The sequence below is a fragment of the Medicago truncatula genome, chromosome 5 (assembly GCF_003473485.1).
Source record: "Medicago truncatula cultivar Jemalong A17 chromosome 5, MtrunA17r5.0-ANR, whole genome shotgun sequence".
In the NCBI taxonomy this organism is placed as follows: domain Eukaryota; kingdom Viridiplantae; phylum Streptophyta; class Magnoliopsida; order Fabales; family Fabaceae; genus Medicago; species Medicago truncatula.
Window position 1 is genome coordinate 4,518,139 of NC_053046.1, and position 21,523 is coordinate 4,539,661.

General features: G+C 34.1%; 1 protein-coding gene across 1 annotated transcript; it reads right to left on the reverse strand.

Moving 5' to 3' along the window:
• Nucleotides 1–809: 809 nt before the first annotated feature.
• On the reverse strand, nt 810–14,758 carry LOC11426963 (uncharacterized). The gene is made up of 23 exons (XM_003611374.4): nt 14,451–14,758; nt 13,136–14,109; nt 12,633–12,748; nt 11,548–11,756; nt 10,313–10,432; nt 10,030–10,158; nt 9,791–9,916; nt 9,372–9,427; nt 9,148–9,247; nt 8,684–8,801; nt 8,338–8,547; nt 7,843–8,167; nt 7,471–7,564; nt 7,154–7,262; nt 6,754–7,019; nt 6,507–6,631; nt 5,721–5,955; nt 4,297–4,485; nt 3,922–4,205; nt 3,473–3,680; nt 3,155–3,394; nt 2,498–2,583; nt 810–1,320 (listed from the first exon to the last, which is right to left on the reverse strand). The coding sequence occupies exons 2-23, from the start codon at nt 13,957–13,959 to the stop codon at nt 1,161–1,163; spliced, it is 4,329 nt and encodes a 1,442-aa protein (XP_003611422.3). The 5' UTR covers nt 13,960–14,109; nt 14,451–14,758; the 3' UTR covers nt 810–1,160.
• Nucleotides 14,759–21,523: the final 6,765 nt, after the last annotated feature.

Below are 21,523 nucleotides of genomic sequence, written 5' to 3' on the forward strand. Positions count from 1 at the left end.
TAGAGCTGACTCATGACCTTTTAAAAAAAATATATATATATACAGTACTGTACTAATTTTTGACGCATACAGTACTTAAAATACTTTTTTTTTTTAAATAAATACTCATACAGTACTTAAAATAGAAAAATGGTGTAAATGACGAAATTTAGTAAAAAACACTTTTACAATTTAGTTTTTAAAACAAACAAAACAATTTAAAATACTATAGGATAACCACAAAATCTCTTGAAGTAGAGTAGACAAAACTTTATTCTGTAACTTTTAGAAATGACAAAGTACTACAAATAATGTCTAACCGTTGAATTTTTGCCAAAAATAAAAATTGTTTTCTAAATAGCATTGCATCATCACAAAAAGTTGCAATAAAGCCATTAGAGCACGACATAAGTTTTTTTATTGTATTTTAAAGATTGTGAAATATTTAAATGGAAAACTGATCTAAGTGCTCAAATTTGGTCAAAAAATTACTCCTTTTTAATATTGTCAACTAATTTTTAGAAATGACAATCTTAAAAATGACAAACTTTGCTAAACATTGGACAATTTTTGTAAAAACTAACCAAATAAAATTAAAACATAGGTAAACTACAAGCAATCTCTAAAAAGTGGGGAGAGTAGAAACAATATTAAAAGAGCATGAGGGTTATTGGGGATGCATTCAAACCAAATAGTTTCAGTGATCAATAATTTGGCCACTTGTGTTGTGTATTGAAACTCTGATACCTGCCGCTCTTCACGAGTTGTTAAGGACAAGGGTGCGCACTCTTAGGAGTGCGGCGTGCGGGATATGTGGATGGACAATTGACTCACTCGCCTAGCACTCTTAGCAGGGTTGGTTAATATTGTGTAGTCACTGCATGAGCATAGACTTTTGATCTTGAAAAAATGATTTACAAAAAATATGAAATTTATGATTAAATACATTAAAGAAGGAAATGGCAACCACCATCAAAAAAACAAAAACTACTACAAAGACATAACTTTCTTATATTAATATCCCCTGACTCTAAGACTTTTCTTTTTTACAAGGAAGCAAAAAATGCAGAAACTGTACTTGAATCTCCTGTACATCTCCTGAGTATATTCACACGGCAAGGCAGCCACAAATAAAACCTCCTTATGGATGTTCACATTCTAATGTTTCAGTTCCTTTTCTATTATAAACCAGATTCATGAGCCCAAAAGGCATCTGGATCAGGACAAAATAGAGAAAAGTCCTGGATTTCCATATTCGCTATATGCCAATTGACAAAACGGGCTTGTACCGACTTGAATAGAAAAAGGATGATGGGCAAAAGCCAACATTTATCATCTTCCCTGCAAGAGCATTCCATCAAAACTTAAAAGAGTACCACGTTAAAAAATACGTACACCAAGAAGTTCTAAAAGAACGTACGCGATAAAAATTATAGTAAGCAAAGCAAAATCATCAAAACTAACTAAAACCAATTTAGTGGCAAAGGACTCCTTGGATCCATGTAACAATAATGACTAGCCCACATTTGATAGAAGACATTGCTTCCACTTTGTTGATGGCTCAAAAAGAATGGGGAAATATGAGGGGATTACCTATGGCTAAGGAAAAGTAGTGGGCAATCTGGAAAAGAAATTGTTAGGAGCTACAGAACTAAGTAAGGATTGGGTGTCAGAAATTGGCCATCTAAAGTATTGGCTCTAGTGGCAAAATGGATCTGGTCACTGGATGCCCATTGTAACAAACTATTTAGTGCATGGTTTAGATTGAAACAGGTGTAATGTCAGGTGATCACTGCTTGTTATGTCAGGTCCTGGAAGTGCATCTATTAGGGTCATATTTTTTCAGAGCACTACATACCCTTGGTCGGGGGTTTTTGGCACTTGTATCAAGCTCTGGGAGGACATCGCTGTAGAAAATGCCTTTTTGTTAGTGGCCTATTCCAGAACTCTATAATCTTTCTACCTTCCATATTTTCGCGACTAAAATATTTTCACAGCGAAATACATCCTTTTGCAAAATCAAACTTTTATATTTGTGGTGGAAGATTGTGACAAGATTGAATCTGAGAGGGTGTAAAGGAAGTGAGACCTGATGACCAAACACGGCAGAGTAGTACAAAGAAAATACGCAGGAGAAATTGTGATATTTCAACATGAGCTCCTTAACACAGATACACGCCACTGGCGTGTATCTGTGTGGCCCAATTAAAGCAGTAGTGAAAGCACAGAATAAAAATGAAATAAGAAATAACCATTTCTGTAGCATTGAAAATGCAAAGATAACTAACTACCCACACCAAATAAATCCATATTTCGGCTTTTTGAATATTATAAATGACACTTTCCCTCAGACAAGTCTTACCAAAACCTCTATGCAGTAAGGATAAAATGATGCAATAATTCTTCAGATTTGATTTCTTAACGTAACCATCAGACACGGGTAAATTTAAACAGAATTTATGCCAGTTGTAAAATGTCATTGTTTGAAAGGAAATGATGCCATTAAGAAGTTGATTACCTCTTAACATTCCGTGTACTTGCCTCATCAGGGTAGTGCATGTGGGATAATGTATAATGAAGGAGGCAACAAATAAAAGCCACTCCCTGCATACGCCGGTGCACACACGTTGGATAAGGGGGAAATATATTTCAAATGATTACATGAATGAACATATTTTAAAAAAATTAAAAATTCAATATGCCTAGAACTTTTTAACTTTCCCTATTTAATCAGGATTAGGATTCTTGTACTTTCATGATTAATTTCCATATTTAATTAGAATTAAAAGTCTCAACAAGGGCAGTACCTAGTCTTTTCTGTATCAAATCATAAATTCAAAGTCTAATCTTTCTCTTCCCTTCTTCCTTATCTAAAATCCAATTATTTCAACACTACTTTCCTTATAACCCAAAATTTTACCACTACATGTTGCATTTTTCAAGTACAAATTATGTACCACAAACCTCAGTTGCAACATGTAAATGTGTTATAGCAGTTAGAGCCTTTTCATATGCTTAACAATATCTTTCAGCAGTTTCCTCTGAACATTTTTATAGAGTCCATATTTTTAAAGCAGGTTACTCACAACAAAGCCTATTTTTACTGTTTCTCATCTACTTTATATGTGTAATGGGACGTTATACCAAATGGAATCACAGTATAAGCAGAACTTACAATGTTAGACAGAGAAGTAGCATTCCACAGTGCATAAACTCGAGAAGGTGAAGCTCTTCTAGGTTCTTTACTGAATAAAGCATTCAAACCAGCAGGAAATGGGAAAAGTAGAGATAGTGGAAGGATTAGTAAAACAGAAAGAAAAGCTGCAAGAGAAATCCAGTAGAACTGAAGCAACATGAGGACAGTGACCGAAAGATCAGCCAAAAGCATCAAAGTAATCAGCAGTTGCACAGTATCCTGAAACAAACATGTCATGTATTAGACAATGTTCAATTTATAGTTGTGGAGGTGAATCACCTAAAACAATTTAACTACCTGACGACCAACAGGTCTAGTGTTGCACAACAGCAGCGAAAGTGGGAATAGAAAGTCTCTTTTGAAGTCCAATGATCTTAAGGTAGCATCATTTAACAGGCCACCATTAATACCTCCAGTTATTCTTTTAAGAGATAACAAATTGCTCATGTATTGCCAATTATGTTGTAGCTGCTGGAGATTCTTTATTCCATGTGCCACATTTTGCCTGTCATGAGCACAAAACAAAATCCCATGAAACTAATATACATAAGGTATTTATAAAACAAACCATGAATTCTTGCCTTCCTAATCTCTCCATCTAGGAGGAATGAAAATAATGTCAAGGTTTCATGCAACTCAAGATGAGATGGTTGATCTCATTCCCTGTCATGTTATGGCTTAATTGGATTAAACCAAGCTACAGTCTTAATGTATGCATGCAGTATTAACTCCGCGTCATAAATTACCTCATAGCTTCATCAGTACCAACCCGAGTATCAGACTGGTGCAAACCATGAAGGGAATATTCCCCAACTGCTACCACAACACCCAGCTGATAGTAACCAGAAGCTGTTGCTTGGAACCATCCAAGTTCAATTTTAACTCCGTGGAACTCAAGCTGGGGGTTTGCATGGCTATTTATCCAATCAATAACAGGACCTAGTGCGGTACGAATTGATCCATGCCTCACTGTCCGTAACTGAGCATTTAGTCCAGATACCAAGCGATTCCAAACAGTTGCTGGGACATGCTGTTGATATAAAGTTTGGCACTTGTGTGAGTTATGTATAGAGAGAAAAAAATAACTGACTAAATCTTAACACCCAGCCTAATCAAGAGACCTGGCCAAGGAGGTTGAGCAACAGTGTATCACTGTGAAGATTGTAAGGCGCCATATAGCTCCCATCCCCACCAAAAATTATGCACATGGGGAATCTCTTCTGTATAATTGATACAATGTCTAATCTCTTCTCGTCACCACCAAGGAAAAAATCAATGTATGCTACCATTAAATCTGGAGTTGCCCCAACCTGCATTGATTGTTTCTTAAATTAAAGACATTAATATGGAGGAAAGCGTGCACCACTTAATACATTGAAAACCTTAAATTGCAAGGTGTTAAATTCAAATACCAGTTTGTCAGAGAAAATTGGTTTACGGATGTATAAATAACATTGTGGCTTACAATTGTCTAGTGTGTAAATGAAGAGACGCAGTCTAATAAACATGACAACAACATCCGAATTTGGATACAGCCATGTTGTAACTTTAAAGCTAACGTACTGATTGCTTATATGAACTCTAAATGATCACAAAGAAGTAACCAACAAACTTTCTGATGGTATATTACTAATCAAGATATAATTCTTAGAAGTTGAAGCATTTTAATCAATAGAATATAGAATAAATACATTGGTAAAAATCTCTACCATTAAACATGCTTATACCATGCTCAAGAACATATGCAATTTATGGAAATCTTTCCAAGGAAAACCAAAAGTGAAATCTTGATGGTGAGAAGGTCAACATAAATTATATTCAGTGAAAGGCCAGCCGCTTATACCATAGGAATATGATGCACTAGTATCAAAAAATCATATAACCTTAAAAATCAATTCATTTTAGAATTTTAGTTTAGCTTTGATTTTTCATGATGACTGTATTATTATTCCATAACATTTACTAGAAGCTTTTCAGATTTTTTATATCAACTTAGACTAACTTTTTCCTTCTCTTTATTTTATACTGCTACTGTCAGCAGACCAGGCCTTGGCCTATTATTGGTCTTGGATTGTTCGTTTGATGTTTGTGTCTTGGCTAGGAAGCCCGAGTTGAGATCCTCTCCATTTACTTAAAATAAACGGAGAATGTCATTTAGTGAGAGATAGATACAAAAAAGTTGATGGTGGGTCCCACCACTATTAATTATTTATACTTTTTTCCAAATTTCATTTTCTTTATCTCTCCAGATGGAAGAAATTGAGAGGGTACTAGATGGAGAGGGTACTAACTCAGGAAGCCTTACTAACCTACAAACCATCCTTAACCCTCACATTACCAAATTCCCAATGAACCTTTATTCTGCTTATTTATTACAACCTCATCCTTGATACATCATCAATATCTTAAATCCTAAAGGCCTCTGCTTACCTACATCATTCTACCTTGTCTCTAACTATTGCAAGAAAAATTATATCAACAAAAGTGAATAACTAGGAATTTTGTGGAAAATACTCCAGGATGTTAAATGTTTAAAAAGTCAAACCTTCATCCCTTTATACAAAGCACGGGATCGACAGGAGCGTAGACAAGAATGATCATATTCAGACTTGACATATTCCTGAAGGCGGCCAATTTTGACTGTTCGCCGCCAACGCTTCCAAGACCAAGCACAAGGATATGCCACAACTGAAAGTATACTGTGCACAGATCCTTCCCACCAATCATATGCAGCAACAGAATTGATCTCATCAATAAATCTATTAAAAGCATCCTCATACCTGCATCCCATTAGGATCAAATCCTAATCAGAACTATAATTATTGTTTAAGAGCAAAGGTATAATATAAAACAATTAATGTGTCGTTTCAGCTAACAGATAAAACTTTTGGGATAGATGGTTGATAACATTGTTTCAAAAACTATTAGGAGAAGGCATATTAATAATTTAGTATTACATCACAGAAGTTTTACAGTATTATGATGAGATTTGAATGCTAAGGTGTCATTAAGCCTCCCAAACTGGGTTTGTTTATCTTTTCTTTACACATAGATGCCTGATGTAGAATCTTTATTGAGGAGTCTTTCCCGTACCAGACGTCTTTTGCAATAGAAACTAAGAAAAACTTGTTTGGCGGAAAATATAGGAATTCAAGAAGTACAGAGTAAAATAAGTTTGACCTAGGTGGAATAGCCGTGATTTTTAGCAACACTGAAGATTTATGATTTGGACTAAAACAAATATACTATCCAGTATTTATCAGCACATGGTCGACAAAGTAAAATGACATCAGAATCCATGACATGCACATGTGAATAAGTATTTTCTTACACAATTTCAATTATAGCATGGGGAGGTGAGTAAGGAAGATGCCAGGGTTCTCTGAACGTATTAGGACCCATAAAGTACATTCTGTGTACATGACTTTGAGTTTCATCAGTTCTGGCTCCACGCACCTAGTTTAAAAAAAAAAACAAATGTAAAGCATCTAATAGTTTCAGACGTAATGTGTTGAAGGTCAATTATCTCCACAGCAAGACCTAATTAAACAGTGCACACTTTGGTATCAGAATAGTACCTCGGAAAGAGAAAGGAGATGTGGAAAACTATGATGATTATGGTGTTCAATTGAACTCGAACTATGATATGAACCAGAACCAATCAACTTGATTCTCAAAGTACTTAATAGCAGAGCCAGCAGTAATAAAACAAATGACAACACTACTGAAAACAGCCAGGGACCGCCAAATGTATAAATTAGCTCCTCTAGAGGTGTATAGCAATTCGGCATTCCATACTTATCTGATATACATTTATATGGACAAGAGCGCGTTGTAACTCCCCCTGCAATGAAAAGGACCGCATTAAAAATGAGAGATAGAGCAAAGTTAGGGACATAAAGCCAATATAAACCGCATTAAAAATGAGAGATAGAGCAGAGTTAGGGACATAAAGCCAATATAAACAATCAAAGATACCTCGTTTATATATGAAATTTGCACGATTTGGAAGAAGATCAAGAGGACAAGGAATGCAAAGATGTGCATCGGAACCATCGACATCTTTGTAAGTACCAACAGGACATTCCTGAATATTTTACAAGAGAATACAATCACGTCTTCTAAAAATATACTAAAAATATACGTACAATGGGGCAAAACGAAAAAACATTTTTTCAAAGCGGAGCTCGCTAGTTTCTCCATTTCTTGTTTACCACAGAAAGTGACAGATAGATACACATATCCAATAGTCTAGGCAAAAACAAATGAATAAAAAGAAAACCAGTGGAACAAACCTCGCAGAAGATTCCATACAGGCCTTTTGGACATGCTTTCCCAGTTATGGTACCCTCCTGTCCATGAAAGCCATCATTGTCTCCAGCGCCTCCACTGTTTAAAATCATAAAGAGGTGCTATTTTTTAGCAGTGTATTTAAAGAAAATGTATGTTACCTTTTTAGCGAAATAATGATTACTGATTACATTATTTACAACAATCATGCTTCAAGTTACTTAAAATAGTAAAATTTCAGATTGGTACTCAAAAGACTATGGTGTATGTTCATTAGTCCTCTAAAGATGAAAACAGTATTCTAGACCAAGGAAAAGCAGGAACGTTCTATTATGCTCTGATTCTAAACCCATTAACAGAAAAGTGATGATGCATACCTATAGTTCATGGTGCCGCTAATACTTGCAACGGGAAAATACTCTTCCCCCGTACCAATCTTTGACCAATGGAAATGAACTCGGCCTCCTCCTCCACCACCACCACCAAGGGAGCCACCATTACCCCCAACAATAGATAAGGAGGAACTCTCCAAAAGCCTGAATTCTTGAAGGAAAAGAAGGACTGTTCCACCAGAACCTCCGCCAAGACCACCAACCAAAGAACCATCACTGCTTGTTATTGCTTTGCTAAAGCTTTCACCATCGGCCCTCAAGGATCCATATAGGTCAAGCCTCAAAAGTGGCCACTGAATGGATCCCATCACTAGCCAAATTTAAACAAGAATAACTTAGTATTACAAAAAGTAGAGATATTTTCGTCATATAAAGAAGAGGCAGACATATAGAATCTGCATCCATGCTAATATCAGAAGCAAACTAGATAATCTGTTTTATTGAAACATAGAAACTCAAGGGATATTTAAAACTATTTACCAATCATCCCTCCTCCAACAACATGCCCATATGACTCATTAGGGCCCTTAGTTCCACTTCCCAATTCACATGGAAGAATAGCATTTCCATATTCATTGCCACCAATACTCATTATCCCATCGACATATCCAGCCCCTCCTCTTCCACCATGTCCAGCACCGCCGCCAGCTCCATTCAAAAAATTCCCCTTACCAATGCCTTCGGTGCAACCTGAAAAAGGTCTTGATCTAATTAAAATATAAAATTATAATATTCTTTTTTGGCAATTAGCATTTTGACTAGCATGCAAAAACTTAGAAGGGATGAAAGTAACCAAGAGTAACGGATTTTGCAAAAATTTAGTTACCTAATTCAGAGGCCGTAATGATACCATCAGTATCAACAATCACAGTCCTTGCCCTGTGAATATGAATTATGCTTCCCTTCATAATGCCATTTACAATAAGATCCTCAACACGACAAATCTACAAACACTCAAAAGAAGAAAATATTGCTGTTATTGAACCTCGGTCAAAAAGCAATGCCCAACCAAAAAGTTGAATGTGTTGTACTAAGGAGAAATGCACTGTACTTGTTGGTATTTCAGATCACTTTTTTCTATAAAATTAAAACTCTTCATACTTTCACCCAACAAGTTAAGCTTTTAAGATATTTGGTTCACGACAAATTGCATTACATTAAATGCAACAGAAGTGGGGGGAAGACGTTCCAACTGAGTGTAATAACTGAATATCAAAAAAATAGTGCAAGAATGTCTTTTAAAAAAAAAATACATCTAAAAGTAAAACCTGTGCTAGAAACAAATCTTACTTGAAGTGAGAAGGATAGTGTATAATTGACATGACAGTCGTCAGGTGGAGTTATCAAATCTATTGGGCATCTCTGAGTGTCACAGAGATGTTTTGTAACCCTACAAACATCATTAAGAAAACAGAACAATATAATCAATTAAGTTTAGAGTTTCAGAGGAGTTCAACAGCTGGATGGAAAACATTTAAGACAAGCAATGCGGTTACAAAAGCAATCATACTTACGTGCCTCTACTAGCATCATCATCCAAAGGCGCTTGAAGTAAAGAACCTGGACCAACCTGTCAGGAGGGGAGGGCTGTTAAAATACTGCATACAAATTCATGAATTCTGGAAACAGTGACAACACACAAAACTTGTCGTAATGCGAAAAGAAAACAGAAATAGAACATGTGCATGCTGAAAATTCCTGCTTTCTGATCCATCTATATCGTGGCTATGTAGATATTTGCTCCTACTAATCGTAGACAGCATGTTCAAAGAGTTAATTGATTTTATCTTTTGGATATTGGCATCCCCGGCATGAGGGAGAGCCCTAAACAATTAAAACTCTAGAAGAATGTAATACAAATCTCTTGTAAGTTGTAACACTTAAAATTCTTTAAAAAAACTATAAGAGTATTACTGTATTTGTAATTGCTTACAGTTACATTATAGAAGAGAGACAAGGATAGCCGCTGGCCTTTGATAGCATCACCGTCACCAGTCAATTGTAGCAGCCCCTGGCCATATAAGCCCAAGTTTGTATTTGAACTAATTACGGAACGTTGCTGCAAAGGTAAGAAATCACAATCACCGTGAACACTCCGACCCGCGAAGAACAAGATATGGTTCTGTAACCAAGAATACTACATAACTTGAATTAATGATAAAGACCATTTACCCTTAGGACAGCCAGATTTCTCACTTCAAGTACTGAAGCAGACACAACAGTACTTTTACCACCGTCAATTTCCATTGTGGAGTTCCACATGAGTAGCATTTTAACAGCAACTCTAAATGCACCAAAAACCTTCATATATATATTAAAGGTAAAATTGTTAAATAATAAGCTGACAGTTGAAACTAAAGCTCACATAAATATGATTTTAAAACAAGGGACGCCTAAATGGATTGAGAGTAGAATTAAAATTACAGAAAAAACACTTTGAATCGCTATATTGTACCTTTATGATAGAATCACTCAACAAAAGTTCTTCTGCAACAAGCTCAAATTCGGAAATTGGAAAATCAGACAACCCAAAGATTAAGCTTCCTCCATTATAAACACTTATTTGGCCTCTTACCTTCATAATTGGAGAATTCAAATAAACATCATATATATTAGGCTTCAAGGGTTAAAAATTGCATGGACTAATAAATAAATTAAATGAAATATATATAATGGTCCAATGAAATTATTTTCAAACGCAAAATGTAATATTAAAGAAAAAGTTTCACACAGGACCTTTTATTCTTGAAAACTCTATAAGGAAACCAAATTGGCTCACTATAGTCGTTATAACAAAATCAAGGTATCCACAACTTAAGGGAAACGTGGAAAGAATCTCTACTAGCATTGATATATACTTTTAAAAGCCATGGCTCTGTCATACACAATGCTTTATAAAGTAACTCAAAGATCGACAGAAGCTGTTAAGGAAGAGAGAATAGATACATATATGATTGAATCCATCTGTCTAAATTACACAACAGATATGCTAAGATAGTCATGATGTAATTAAAAGAATAAAAAAGTCCTCACTAAAATAGTTGCAAGATATGACTAGCTTATTTACATTTATTTCAACACTCTCTCTCATGCTAAAGCATATAGGTCATACAAACAAAGCTTGGTACATATATTTACTTATCATTGTCATGGGGCCTTTGAGAGACTAGTTGAATCATCCGCATATCGATCATTTGAATTGACTAAGCCAATTGTGATATCTCTAGATAAGACTTTTTCGCTACTAAAATGGTACTCCCTCCCTAATTACAAGACCATTTACAAAACAATGGTTGTCCCTAAATATAAGACTCGCTACAAATTACTAGATGCATTTATCACTCTTTTTCCAATTATACCCCTTATTAATACCATCTAATTATCTTGGAATATGATAAGTAATATTGAATGCATTTATCTACAAAGGATAATTTAGTAATAGTCACACACATTTCAGACAAATTTATTACTCCAACAACTTTTCTTAATACCCGTGTTTTTTTTAGAGTGTTCTTATTAAAAGGGACAGAGGGAGTAATAAATTACAGAATGCTTCGTGAAAGTGGAATTGGATGTGATATGTGGCCTGAAAACTGTTATGAAAGAAGTGGTCTGTTGCAGCAAAAATTCTCTGAAAAATGTGTAAAATATAGTGATAAAATGGCTACATAATGTGTATAACTTTCCTACCTGAACTCTGGACCAAACAAGTGGAACCAAAACTTTTGCATTATTTTCCACATAAACATTTGACCATAAAGGGCTGGTTGAGAAGTCAAGCAAAGGAGTTTCTGTTTCTGTTGAGACATTGTCATTGCTGACTTTTAAACTTAGTAAATTTGCATTGAAATATGTGCCAGCTGCTCCAGAATTCCCAGTGCAGCCAATACTCGAACCACCTGTCACAACAAATGCATGTATTGTGTAGAAGTTTCTTCTATTCAAATTAAAAAAATAAAAAATAAGGCATGCTTGCATGTTACATGAATAGAAGAAAATTGAAGATACAGCAACTATCAAATTGTCAGCCAAAAACTTTATATCAAGAGAACATATACAAAAACATTATGTGCAACATCAACACCACCAAAAGATTCGGGTTTTGTGCGAGTGTGTAAAGGAATTAAACTCCTTGCTTTTGGACAGAGGTTGGCATCCACCTCTTTTCACAAGGATACAAGGGCAGTCTTCAAAGAGTCTGAAAGAATTAAGCTTGTAAGGGACGGAAACAGATACTTGCTTGACATGAAGGACAACAATGTGACAATTGAAAGCCAATCACATAAAAATGGACTCTAATCTGGAATAATGGACAGATTCCAGAATCTAAAACAAGAGAACAACATTTCAGATAATCTTCAAAATTCAATGGAAAGCCGGACAAGTTGAGAGCTTTTGTTAACAATTGACATCTGCACTCTATACTCATAAAAATGAAAACAGGCCAGGTTTCTCAATTAAAAATGAATTTTTTCCTTTACAACAATTTATGTATCACCTACTGTAGCCTGTATGTAACTTAGTATTATATAATTCTTTTTTCCTTTATGAAGGAAGTATCATGTCCTCACCTACACTCATTTTCTTTCAGTAAAAATGTGGTACTTTGCTTATTTCGAAAATTGCGAACAACTTGCATTTGTTTAAAAGAAACTCTATTGTTTGGCACTTTGATTTACATAGATTTAGCTTAACAAGCTTACAGTAGAATTAAACATCAAGCATGGGTCATCTTTGGTTTAACCACCATGTACAGAAAGTGAATGGAAACAAACCATGGACAGTAATTTTAAAATCTTCTTGTATGCTGTAACAATTAAGTGATATTCTTCCTCCACCGCCTCCACCCCATCCCATCCCACCAGCAGCACTGATAATACCATATCCCTTCCTACACTCGTCCAAAAAAAAAAAGCCAAGTCCATAAGAAAGTTACAAGAACATTACACTACACAACATGTGTTAGTTCCCTAATAAACATGATAAAGATAGTTGTAAAAACTAGAAACTACTCAAAAACCTTCAACAAATACAATTCCAAAAATATCAGCATTTCTTCAGAAGAAAAAGAATACTGCCATTTGCAAATTGTAAATGAAAAAAGAATACTGCCATATGCAATTAGCAAGTGGTTACTGTTGGTAAAAGTGACTTCAGATGCCTTAAAAATGCATTTTCCTCGTCAATTAATAGTTACAGACAGCCTTAAAAGTAGTTTAGAAGCCATAACATGAAAAACAGGTATGTGATCACAGACTAACAAGTACTTCATACTCACAACTTTACGGCGTTAACTATTATACTTCCGCCGGAACCACCTCCCCCATCATACCCTCCATCTCCTCCCTCTGCAGTAACAGACCCGTTTAAATATATAGTGTCCTTCGCTAGAAGCTTAATACGCCCCCCACCATTCCCTCCATATTTTTGTTCAGCAGACTTCCCACCACCCTTGCTCCCGTAGCTCCATGGTTCAGCCAAGGAAGACCATGCATAAACATCACCACCCCAGTTTGTCTTATTGGTTTTTTTACAAGATGCACCACGCCCACCATGCCCTCCACCAGCACCTTCATTATTAACAGGTGTGCCACTAGTTTGGGAAGGTGGTGCCCCACCCAAAGATGATGAGTTTATAGAAGAAATGTAGTCCATGGTGACATTGGCAGCTGATATAATAACAGAACTAGCAACAATAGATGAATTTTGACCAAGTTTAATGTTGCCAGACACATTGACTGTTATCATGCACTCTTCTACAGGACATAACAGCGAAACATGGGAAAGTATCTCGAGGTTCCCAGTACCATATATGAGAATATCGGATTTCAAGTAATGAGTTGAGCTTAGCAAGCATGTTGTATTAAAAGATCCTACACCTTCCAAATCCTCACAAGAAACAGAGTCATTCAACGTTTCAGCAAATGCAAAGTCATCGAGCTGAGAATCATCACTGATAAGCGACTCGGTAGAACCCAACAAGAGTTCCAAGTCAATACTACTATTCAAATTATGTCCTGAACAAACAGAAAGGCACGGTGTATGAAGATATCCCAATAGAATGCAGCACCAGAGGTACTTAAGCATTACCGTCGAGTGCATCACCAACTACAGCAGGTAGGTATAGGTAGAACTCAAAATGAATGTAAAGTTTCAATCAGGTCTGTGAAGATGATGATATGTAGTTATGTCGGAAAGCTACCTCCATACGAACTAGTTAGTATAGAAGGAAGGCACTTTTATACGTATATTCTGCAAGTAAATACACAAAGACATGAGCACTTATTATAATATCAACCAGCATCAATAAAACACGAATCTGTGAAATGTGAGTGAACATGAATCAAATATATCCTAAGTTTGTCGCAATTGATTTGTGAGAGAAGGAATGAATTAACATAAATATATGGTATTTGTTAACTTAATTCATCAAAAGGTGCAGAAAATTGAAATTGAAGAAGTAGTAAAGGTCGATCGGAAAAGAATTCATGCAATGCGATCGGAGTGATTAATTAAGAGAAAAATGATTATTGAAAGAAAGAAAGAAAGAAAGGTGATATTCAAGAAGTAAAGTAGTAGAGAAGTGAACTAACCGTAACAACAGAGTGAGTGAGTGAATGAATCTTTCTTTGATTCTGTTTGTTGTTGTTGATGAAAGGTCAGAGAGAGAGAGAGAGAGAGAGAGAGACAGAGTCGGAGTCAAATGAGAATCGTTTTTCTTTCTCTTTTGCTTTTTTCACTTTTTCATTCTTCCAGTATTGTATTGTATTGTATTGTATTAGTTAGAGAAAGAAAGTAACGTAGGAAAGAGAAGAGAGTACGACGAGTCCAACCCTACGTTTTGCATAGCTGGAGCCTGGAATGGAAATGGAACCTGCGAGTTTCTCTCTCTGTCAGTAGTAGTACACTCATCATTCACGCTACTTTATTATTATTTTTACTACTTTTACTCCAAAATCAATTGCTCACTCCTTCTCACTATTCAATTCTTCAAATAACTTATTGTTTTATTTTTCTAAGTCAACTTTCTTTTGTTTTAAACTCCTTCTTTACTCTCTTTTTTTACTTCAAATAAACTATATTCTCTTTCATTCTTATTAGAAACAATTGACTTTTTAAGTTTATTGTGTAAGTGATGTATCTAGTCTATAAGAAAAAATTGACTTACTTAAAATTGATGTATTTGCTTAAAATTTAAACTAAAAACTCTATGAGGATGAATGTCCACCCTAAAAGCTTTAAGAATGGAGAATTCAGTCATGTTAACATATGAGGTGAGATTAGATTTTTTAATCAGAAATACGGCATTTGAAAATGATGATATTGATGGCAGTTTTTCAATAGATGCATTTGTTTTGACATTGAGACTGGTTCCTAGCATACCAGATTAAGTTGAAGATATTTATGAGGCAGGCTAAGATGACCACTTTATATTGAGGGGTCCAACCTTCACAGAGACACCAGATATCTTCCACGTAAGTAAATTGAATAGACTTGTTCAAGATTGTAGGTAAGTGAATGAGATTGTTTTGGTCATACCAATTGATAATTCTTCCATTGGTAGTCTAGGAGGTAAATGGCACTCGTGTGTTCATGGGCTCCTAACATTGAGTTAAAATCCCCAATGAGAGATCAAGGAATGTTGAATTGAATTGTAAATTATGTAAAGCACTACATAAAAGTCTTCTTTCTCTATAACATGTTGATCCATAAACAGTAGAAAAAGTAAAAGTTGTGTTGTTTTCACTAAGGGTTAAAGAAACTTGATGATCATCATAGCTAACAACTTGGGGATTCGGGTGGTGAGAGCAAATATACCATAAATTCGGGTGTAAAGTGTTTATATTGTTCATGAAGAACAGTTTCAAACATATTATATTAAGCAAGTTAGTAGGAAATTTAGAAAAACTTATCCAAGGTTCTGCTATGAAAACTAAATCGGATTTATGAAGTATAATTAACCTCTTTAGAGCCAATATTGGCGAGGAGTGGGCTATTCCCCTGGTGTTCCATAAAAGAGTCATCATCTAAACGGTTTGGGATTACCAACCTTAAACCTAGTGGAATATGTACTTTTCCTTGGCGACTTGTTAGGCTTTTTCTGATTTATATGGGTGACAAGCGAGAATCTAAATGCTTCAAGATTTTGTTGTTATTCTCTGGAGATTACATCATCATTGTGTTGCTCATTCTCTAATCTAGTAGCCAAAAAAGCACCTTCCACAAATTTTCTTTGTTCTTCGTCTTTCTCTACTATATTAGGTCAGGATTCAAGAAGGAGGTTCATATCTTGTTGGATTCTGACTGGAATGTTTGAATTGTGTTCTTGACTTGAACCCTAGAAGGAAGTTTCATCATATTGTACCTGTGTTGTATCTACAAATTTTGAGGTATCCTCATCATGTTAAAATTTTCTTCATCCGTCTCTTCATTATGGTTATGGGCTTCATTGTTAATTTAGTGGTTCATATTTTGAGACTCAACATTATTTGTTTTTCCTTGAATCTCTTATACATTTTGAATTTATGCTTCTTTTGATTTATCTTTCTCGTTCATTTCGTTATTCTCAACTTCAGCGTCCAAATTGACTGGGGGTTGCCTTATGTCTCTTGCTTGCACAAAATCCTTCGTTGGCTCCTTAAAAGACTCATTACCAGGTCCTCTAATGAAATTGTCATCTTTTGCATCATTCTCCCCTTCATTGGAAGTCACATTGATTTTGGCCCTTCTACATGTTCCAACATTGTGACCAATGGAATTGAAAAAAATTACAAAAATCTAGCAGGTTTTCATACTCCGAATCCAAAAGGAAGGCAAAGTCCTTCCTTTCAACCATCACTTTATGTCTCAAAATACCGGCGAGATCAATGTCAACCAAAACCCTTACAAAGTGACCAAATGTACGTTCAAACATGAATTTGTCTGTAACATAGTCAATACGCAACGAGCTTCCAACACTGCTTGCAATAGCAAACAAAATACTGGGCGTCTAATACTCTTGTGAAAGATGGCAAATTTTTAACCACACTTGCACATATGTATACTTTTGAATGTTAGGATTAAAATTAGTCTAGACTCAAATTCTAAGATCCAACATTTGTCACACTTCTAGCATCTTCTACTGAAAAAATAAAAAAAAAACACGTAAAAACGCTTACCTATGGAGGTGATGCCCCCATTGACAGAGTGGTTTCGGCTTTTCTTGTAATGCTACGATAGTGAGGGGATTGAAACCCTTAGGCCATATGATGCGAGCATGTAAATTGTATTTACAGGTTTCTAAATCTAAAGAGGCACTCGTCCTCGGGAATGATAATGGAAAATCTATGACCTTTCACACTAGGTATGGGTAACTGGCTTTGTGGGATGTCACATACATTGCTTAATGCTTGTGCAAAGGTTTTCTGCATACTGGGTTTTGATTTTGATTGGATTTTGGTATCCAGGAAATTGTTGAGGCATGGCCATGTGATAATGATAGGGGCGGTTGTCATGGTGATTGAACTTGTTGAGGCGGCGACGGAATTTAGGGGTTGGTGGATAAGGCCCAAATAGGGTTAAAGATGGCAAAGTCGATGGTTGGATTTGATTTGGTTTAGGTTTTGAATGGCAGTAATTTGTGCAGTAGTGATGGCGAGAGGTTCGTTTGTTGTGAACGATGAACATCACCGAAAAATTGTCAAAGCTCACTTTCACGTGGTTATTTTTTTCTCTTTTTCGAAAATAAATATTCATTAAAGGAAAGAAAGACATATATAAATGTTTTAATTATTAATTGACCAAGTGATTATGATATAAAAATCTAAATATATAAACTCGTTCTTTACTCTCTTTTTTTACTTGAAATAAACTATACAAAGATAATCAAGTGATTGCCTTCAAAATTTAAATAGCAATTGGATTCACCGAATGACGAGTTGTTCAAAAAATTTCGAGTTTGATTTCTGGTTAGAACAATTTTAGTCAAGTCTTACTTGCATTTTGGTCAATTCTGAATAACTAGAGTCCTTAATCTGAGAATCAGAAGGTTAAAAGAAAAAACTAAATAAACAAATAAAAGTTTTTTTTTTAAGAGAAAACAAATAAAAGCTATTGTCAACAAAAATTACAAATAAACAATAATAATATTAATTATCATCTAAAATATTCTTTAAAAAATATTTAAAGATAATATACATCGAAGATTCTTTTTTTGAGAAAATGATATATTGAAGATATTAAGTACTATACATTGATATTTTTTAAAATGACTAAGCAAAATAACACTAATAAAAAAATGACTAACAATCAATATATAACTAAAACTAAAATTTTCCTCAAAAAAAAAAAAAACTAAAAGTTGAATTTTCGTCAAAAAGAAACTAAAACTAAAATAATGTAAAAAACGAAATAAATAACTTTGTTATATAAAAAAGGGGGTCTGACTATATCTTTGACTTTCGTACAAGATATTTTTACAAAATTCGTGTAACTATTTTATTACATGATAATTTATCTTAATAAAAAAATTGCATGATAATTTATCTAACTAATGTTTGACGATACATAACCTTCTTTTCTTAGATAGATTAAATAGTTATTGAAAAGTCACATGATTTGAGTTTCAATAATAACAATCGGTCTAACAATTTTAATATTTTTGTCAGCTTAATAAGGACTTGTGAAAGATACACAACCGTTTTATTTAGTAAAAAAAACAGTTTATGAAATTAGATGACAATATAAAAGTTAAAATAATAAGTTTTATTTAAATTGTGTGTCGTGATATAAGAAAAACATTTTTTTCAGGGATAAGAAAAACACTTAGTCATGCAGTGAGGCTTCATATCTCTAAAAGATAAGATTTCAATTTGAATTTGGATTAAGATATCTTACAAAGTTGAATTATTTTATCTTTTAGAAACAGAGTGTGCAAAAATAAATTTATAAACAAGCAAAAACCTATATAAATTAAATCATATATTATACTGATATTGTAAAAATAATATTTTTTGAGTAAGGTGGTAGATGATGAAGTACTCTTCGGATGCCAACCTATTTAGAATGTCAAACTATTTTCTGATATCTTCTTTTGTTTTTTATTTAGAAAAGGAAAAGAAAATTATAAAAATAGTATTACGATACAATGCAATACTTAGAAGAAAATTATTGATTGTGTAAAATAATTCTATATGGTAATAATAGTTATTGAACTAGGAATTATGTCAAACACATTCTATATCATTGTTCAGTGTTCACAAATTAAAAAAGATTTATATGATAATAGTAGTCATTATATGATAATAGTGTTAGTACAATCTGATGCATTCCTACATACACGTGTAGGATAGAAATGGAGTGCTGAAAATGATAGTACTATATATTAATGTAAATTCACTATCACTATTTTCTTCAACAAATCTATGTGTTGCGTGCTTCATCAACTGAATAAGACTAATACTATATTTAACTAACTTTTGAATTTGACATTTCTTTTCTCAAGATGTTCAAGAATGTCCAAATTAGAGAATTACTATATTCCACTTAATTTTCTTTTGCAGTGTCCACACATTTCTTTTTACTATTAATGGACCACAACTCATTATAATTCAAATCTTCAGAGACATGATTTAATTCAAATTGTACATTTAGTTGAATTCTAAAGGTGGGAGATAATTAGGTTGGGAATATCCACTAATTGTACATTTAGTGAAGCTCCCACACAGATTCATCATTCCATAGGTTTTATTTGTCCTAAGTTGTGAAACTGATAGAGATTTTTGGAAGTCAAACCTATAAAGAGCAATGATTTTTCAACATTCTTGCTCAAGCATCGTCGACATCTGGTCGCCCCATTTGGCATTATACAAGTATAATTTATTGGACCATATATATAACAACATAAACCACAACTGACAAGCTTATGCTAAAAGTTCCTTCAAAAAAAAAAAAAACTTATGCTAAAAGTATTTATGATCGAAGAAATACTTGGGGTTTTCATTTAATTAATATAATTACTTATCATACAATTACTTGATACTATAATATTACATTTAAGGATGTAACCAAAAAAAAATATGAATCAAAGTAATTGAACAAAAAAAAATTCAATCAAGGCAGAATAATAAACCTATGAAACCTAGTTTTAACAACTGTGTTTTACATTAAATGTCCATATAATCATTTGTTAACTGAGTTTGATGAAAAATAAGATATTGTATATATATTTTTTAACTTAAAGAACCAATTTGTAACAAAAATAAACTTAAATAAACATTTATAATATTGAGTCTTTCTAACAAGTGTCGTTAGGACACTCTTTAAAGATTCTAAATAAAAAAATTACTCCAATAATATTGATTTAAGAAGTTACACATGTCAATTTTTAAAACATTGAATGCACACATTTGGTCATACTTTACTATTATAAACTCATAAAAAGTATCCTCAAGATACTCATTAGCATTTCTCAATATGTTCAAATGTTATCTACCTCTCCAAAACCACCCTAAAACAATAAAAATAAGGCTTAAACTCACTTTTTACCCCCTAAGTTTGCAAAAGTTGCAATTTTGGCCCCTATTAAAAAAATGGCAAAAGCTACATCATGTTTTCCCCCTTTTGCAAAACGTCGATTTTGACCGAGTCAACCATATGTGGCATGCCACATGTGTAAATTTTTAATTAAAAAATATTAAAATTGCCACGCGTGTATCTTTTGAATTAAAAAAAATCAAAAAAGAAAAAAAATAGAGAGGCACGTGAGTGAGAGAGTCTCTATGCTCTCTCTTTTTTCTTTTCCTCCCAATTCTTTCTTCATCTTCCTTCTTTCCTAATTGCCGCCTCCCTCTTCCCTTTTTCCGGCCACCCGCGTGGTGCTTCCAACCATCCTTTGTCAAACAAAATACATAATATTTATTCACCCTTCCTTCTCTATCTCATCATAAATTTATTTTTGGATTGGAGATATTTTGAGTTTTCAAACCACCACCTTCATTGTTAGATCTAGACCACCACAAAACGTTTTTCGACAAATTACCACAATAAAAGTACTCTCCTTCGTATTCCCTACAAAACCCACAAAAAATCATGTTTGGATGACATTTCTCCGACGACCACCGCACCGGAAAACATCACCACCGCGCCGGAATTTAAATCTATTGTTTTCAGTTTGTTTTCTAGAAGCTACACTTCAAAAAATGCATTCTTTCCAGCATTATGGACAAAGGAAACAACAATGGTGTTATGTTCATTCACTCACGTGCCTTCTCTTCTTAATTTTAATTTTTTTTATTATTTTTATTTCTTTAATTATACATGTGGAATTTATGGATTAAAAAAAATAAAAAATAAAAAAATATCCAGGTGGCATGCCACATATAGTTGACTCGGTCAAAATCGACGTTTTACAAAAGGGGGAAAACATGGGGGGTAGCTTTTGCCATTTTTTTTTAATAAAGGGCCAAAATTGCAACTTTTGCAAACTTAGGGGGTAAAAAGTGAATTTAAGCCTAAAAATAAACTTGATAGGCTATCTAGAAAATAAATATGCTTAAGTGTTTGTGAGTCCATCGTATTTGAGCTGTGTGTGTATGGAGAGAAACTATGTTCATGTACAGGTCAGGTTAAACACGAGTCTACTCACAAAAACAGGCAAAGACAAAAGGCCATTGTCATTTGCCACTAC